Source organism: Panthera pardus, unplaced genomic scaffold (assembly GCF_024362965.1).
Source record: "Panthera pardus isolate Hobbes unplaced genomic scaffold, ASM2436296v1 HiC_scaffold_22, whole genome shotgun sequence".
NCBI classification, from domain to species: Eukaryota; Metazoa; Chordata; class Mammalia; order Carnivora; family Felidae; genus Panthera; species Panthera pardus.
The window spans coordinates 79,326,204-79,331,395 of NW_026526788.1; the positions used below are offsets into that span (position 1 = coordinate 79,326,204).

At 58.5% G+C, this 5,192-nt stretch overlaps 1 protein-coding gene across 1 annotated transcript; it reads right to left on the reverse strand.

The window, feature by feature from the left end:
• Positions 1-1,334: 1,334 nt before the first annotated feature.
• Positions 1,335-4,919, reverse strand: NKX1-2 (NK1 homeobox 2). The gene is made up of 2 exons (XM_019424686.2): positions 4,540-4,919; positions 1,335-2,876 (listed from the first exon to the last, which is right to left on the reverse strand). Exons 1-2 carry the CDS (start codon positions 4,751-4,753, stop codon positions 2,122-2,124), a joined length of 969 nt encoding a protein of 322 aa, XP_019280231.2. The 5' UTR covers positions 4,754-4,919; the 3' UTR covers positions 1,335-2,121.
• Between the last annotated feature and the right edge of the window lie 273 nt (positions 4,920-5,192).

Below are 5,192 nucleotides of genomic sequence, written 5' to 3' on the forward strand. Positions count from 1 at the left end.
TAGACAAACACATCCATGGATTTGGTTGGAAAGCCACGGGGCCTTTCAAAGCAGCACAAATCCAAAGCCACACACTTGGAGCATTACTCTGCTACAAGGTGTCCTAACAGGAAAGGTCAAGAATGACAGCACTTCAAGCTAGTCCGCAGATAAGCTTCCCGCCTCCCTCCCTAGTCCCTCTCTTCCGACTGGAGTCTTCTGGGATTCTGGTACCTGAGAGATGAAATGTTTCCACATCTTATGGAAATCCAGCTTCTCGTTACAGATCTTGCCTCTGTGTACTTGAATCGCCTGTTTGTGACGCATGGGTGTTGCTTTTCAGAAACCAAGGAGCGGTTATTGAGGGAGTGTTTATCAACGCGTAAAGTGAATAAAATGTTCTCTACCATAGTAACTGCATTTTTAATCTCATCTGGCATCAATTGTCTTTTAGAAACAATGCACTGTTTGGGGACACTCTTCTTTAAAATAGAAGGAAAAGAGTAATTAGTAAATAATACGCAATTAAATGATACACATTCTCAAATCTTGTGAGAGTCCTGTGAATAGGGAGTCTTCATTGAATTTGGCATAAGGGAGGGGGGATATTTTCTATTATTTCTGATAACCATAGAACTAGATATTTCAAAATTATGATATCATGTGTTCATGAGACCAAACTGCATGTACTTTAGAAGCAGCCCGTGATCATTAAATTTAATTTTTAATGGCACAGGCTATCAAAAAATGGCAAGCAGGATGCTATCCACGTAGATAGCAGCAGGCCTCAAATAATCAAATCCAGGTAAGGAAGAAATAAACGTGACCTAGTTAGGCAGAGCTGGGTTTCTGAGATATGAGCTTCACACATATTACATAGAAAACTAAAAGCAGCATTCCAAACAAGTCTGGCGTGAGAATTTGACAGAATAACTAATTTTTTAAGGGAGAAAAAAGTAGCAGTTGGAACTAAGGGCCATACATTAAGCTGTGGCGGTTGAATCCATTACGGGTACGATTTTGCTTCGGCTGTAGCCCCAGAAATACTTCCTTCACACCCTTGACAACCCTTCACGTGTTCACCATGCCATCGGAGAGTCTGTTTGGAACAAGAATTGCTCTAGATGAAGCTCTAATAATGTTGAGTTTGTGCTTTTAAAAAATAGCCCAGCAGGCATTCACTTTCGAATGTCCCCTCTCTGTAAAGACAGCTTTCATACCATTCTTTTCTAATCTGATACTCTAATAGGAACTTTTGCCTGCTGCTCAAAAAAAAAAAAAGTCCAATTCAGGACAGTCACGTGTGCCGGAGGAGCTCCGCTCTCCTAGCTTTTGGTTCACTATTTGCGGGCCACAAAGCCGTTACGTTTCCTAGCAGAGACTTCTAGGGCTTCTCAGAAAAGTAAGAGACCTAGTCTCTCAGGAGAGTCCGTTTGGAACAAGAATTGTGCTCAAGTCCCCGTCTGAAATGAAAATCTAAAAACGTAGAAATTTGTGCATCTGAAAAATAGTCCATTTCACCGCGCCAGTGTGTGCTCGTGGACCCAGCTCATTCAATATTTGGGAGGAAGCCTTGGTTTGGGGCCAATAATCAAGTACGAAAAGGGAGACCATCCGCTCCGAAAAGGGCAAGCTGCTTACCACGTGTGTGAGCTAAAATGTTCGAAGAGTCCATCCTAATTGTGAGCGACCCGTGGGCAGGAAGTCTCGGGTCCCCGGCATCTGCAACCCCGCAGCGCGGCAGTGTTAGCCCTGCTCGGGACACCCAGACCCTCAAGAGGAGCCCTTGAACCGAATGGAGCCTGACCCGAAGCGAAGAGCCAAGTTCAGAAACGCTAAGCTCTGAGGACAGCCTTCATCTCGGGGCACTTTTAAAGACTGCAGATCCTTGATCCCCTTTGCGGATCTCGTGGATTCAGGGGGTCGGCGCGGCGGCAAGGGGCGCTGCGGGAGTCGGCAGGCGGCCTCTCCCTGGCCTCCGGTGGCGCCTCCCCACAGCTGGAAAGGAAGCGGCGCGCAGACACCCGTTCACCACGAGGGGGCGGGCCGTGCACGTCGGCGCCCCTCGGTGGAACCGGGACCACACGACGACGCCAGTCATTTGTGAATCCCGACGAAGTGGACCCCCGAGAAGCTCCAGGTTCATAGGTGCGGGGTGTAGAAAGGGGTCAGGTAGGAGGGTCCGAGGAAGGACGCAAAGGGGCCCCCGGCGGCGGCGGCGGCGGCGGCGGCGGCGGCGGCCGTCGGCGGGAAGGAGGTGGCGGCTGGGAAGAGGACGTTGGCCGCCGAGTAGGAGGGGAAAGTCTGGAAGGGCAGCGCGCCCGGCCCGGGGGCGCCGGGGCTGCCTCCCGAGCCGCCGCCGCCCGCCGCGGCTGCCGTTCCGGGCGCCCCGGGCTGGGGCGCGCCGCTCCCCGCCTGCGCCGCACCGTCGGCGCCCGGGTTCTGCTTCTTCCACTTGGTCCTGCGGTTCTGGAACCAGATTTTGACCTGCGTCTCAGTGAGGCTGAGCGACAGCGCGAGGTTCAGGCGCTCGCACACGGACAGGTAGCGCGTGGCCCGGAACTTGTTCTCCAAAGCCACCAGCTGCTCGTAGGTGAAGGCGGTGCGCGCGCGCCTGGGCTTGGCGCAGCGGGGCTCCGTGCGCCGGCGCCGCGGCCGCGGGGAGTCGGGCGAGCCCGGGGAGCCCGCCAGCCCGCCGGGGGCCCGCTCCCCCGCCGCCAACGCCGCCGCCCGGGACTCGGGGGAACGCGCCGGGTCCGCCTCCAGGCGCGCGGCCCGCTCCCTCCGCCGCCGCCGCCCCGCGTCCTCGGCCTCCTCCTCCTCCTCCTCCTCCTCGGCCTCCTCGGCCTCCGAGCCCTCCAAGGGGGACGCCGCGCCCGCGCCGCGGTCCGCAGCATCTAGTGGAAAAGGGGCGGGTGACCAGAAGCCCCGCACGACCCAGCCCCTCCGGGTCCCCAGACCTCCTCCTCCTGTTCTTTTTCAGAGCCCCCAGGTCGGCCCCTCTCCGCATCGCGCTCCCCCCTCCCCCACCCCCGCGACCACACATCCTCGCAAGCCAGGATTTGGGGTTTAGGGGTGCGGGATCCTCTTGCCCTTTACTCAGCTGCCGCCTAGCTGACTTCCAAGAAGTGGGTTTTGAATGAATGAGTGACACCTTGCATTAAGAAAAAATAATGACCATATTGGACAATATTGGGAGGGTAGGATCACTGTACGTTGAGACATCGAAATGTCAAGTGCGTTTAGGGCTGTGTCTCTCTGGTCGCTAGAAGCCTATTTTGGTCTGGAACTCCTAGCAATTAAAAAAGAAGTTATTAAGCCCCCCCCCCCCCCCCCCCCCGCCTTAAAGTGAAATTCCCTCTTTCCCATCTTCTCTCTCCTGCCGTGTTAATAGAGTTTCAGATTTGTGCGGGGCCGGATCGATAGATGTCATCTATTAAAGGTAAGTTTTAATCGAACAATATTAGGATCAGACAGGGAAAGGGGGTTTGAAGTCGGTACCTGCAAGCTGCGGGCAGGAGATATGCAGGCGCCAGTAATAGAATATCGATCATGGAGGTGGGGGGAGGGGGAGAGCGGCCCCTCCGAGGGGCGATCCGAACAATTACCAGGCAGACTGCCCTGGCCCAAGCGCAGCCGCCAGAGGCGCCCGGAGGCCCAGACAATCACTGCCAAACTTGGGGAGGAGAAGCGGGGGGCTGTGCCACATCCAGCGTCTCTCGGACCAGCGCCCGGAGTCAGCGTCTCTCCAGGGAGCCTCGTGCCCACGCTTCAACCCAGCACGGATCCTGCTGTCTTTTGTCCTACCTTCCAGGCACAAACTCTCCCAGGCTTCTCATCAAGTGTCCACCAGAGTTAGGTCAAAATGTTTCGAGGAGAGAGGACCAGTGGCGGCCCCACTTCATCCCTGCTCCCACCCCAGTCAATGGTTGGGTCTGGGGAGAGAGAGCGCTTGGGGCAGCGGCATCTCTGCAGGTGTCTCTATGGTGGGAAGGGTGGTTCGAAGTGGGCACGCGGTGCTTAAACCTGACCTCGCACTCACGAAGACCCCTCCACATGATTTCACCTCTGGTTCCTCAATCATAAAATGGAGGCAGTATTCATGATGTTCTCTGCCTCGTGGGTTGTGAAGTTTTCCCTGACTTTTATCCCCGTCTCTAGGCTAGGCCCTGGCACGTAGCGGGCGCATTAAATGCCCGATAAATGAGTGAGCCTGGAGACTCAGGTGGACGCCCGCTGTTTAGTTTCCACTGCCGAGCAAAAAAATAGAACTGTGGCGCTTAGTGACTTGGCCGGTGAGTAGGGACCAGCTTTGGTAGGCAAATCCCTGACCCAGGATGTTGGGGGCCTCTTTTCTGCCTCAGTTCAGTTCCGACACAGAGGCAAGGCAACACTTTGTACCTCGTCCCGGGTGGCCTTCTCCCTTTGGCGAACGCTCCGCTAAGGGCCGCTCACTCTGTCCCCGGTTGCCCTCCCCCTCTCCCCCCGCGCGCCTCCAACTCCCGGTGGCATCATCTGGGCTGGGGCTTCCCGGAACTGGGGACCGCTTCGCATCCTTACCAGGGGTCTCCCGCTGCCGAGCTGAGTCCCCCGGGCTGGCGTCCTTCCCTGCTTCGGCCTCTGCCAAACTTTTCTTGGCTTCCCGGGGAGCAGGACGCACGGCCGGGAGCGCAGCGCGGGTGAATTTCTGCGGGTCCAGGATGTCCAGGACGGAGAAGGAAATCTTGTGGTGGGCGGGAGCCGCCTTGGCCCCGCCGTCCTGCCATGCCAGCATGCCCGCCGCCCGCGGGCCCGAGGCCGGCGGCGCGGGGTCCGGGATGGCCGCGCTGGGGCTTGCCTTCGGCTGTGGCGGGGCCGCCGCTCTCCGGCCAGTAGGAGGGTCGCGGCGGCCAAGTGAAGCCGGGGAGGGGGGCGCGGGGGCGGGGCTGGGCGAGAGCCGCGGGGGGCGCAGCGCCGGGATTGGCACTTGCTCGGCCCGGGCCCCCACCACGTGCAGGGCGCGCTCGCCGCAGCCCCACGACCGCCCCGCGCCGCGCGGGGGCCGCTCGCCTCGGCACGGGGGCGCCTGCGTGAGCCCGGCGCGCGCGCCCGCCCCTACACCGCCGCCGGCTCCGCGCGCCTCCGCCCGACCCACGGGGACTGCTGGCGTGCGCGAGCGACGGATCGCGCGACGATTCCCTCCTGGGGGACACCCCCGCCCCCCACACACACAC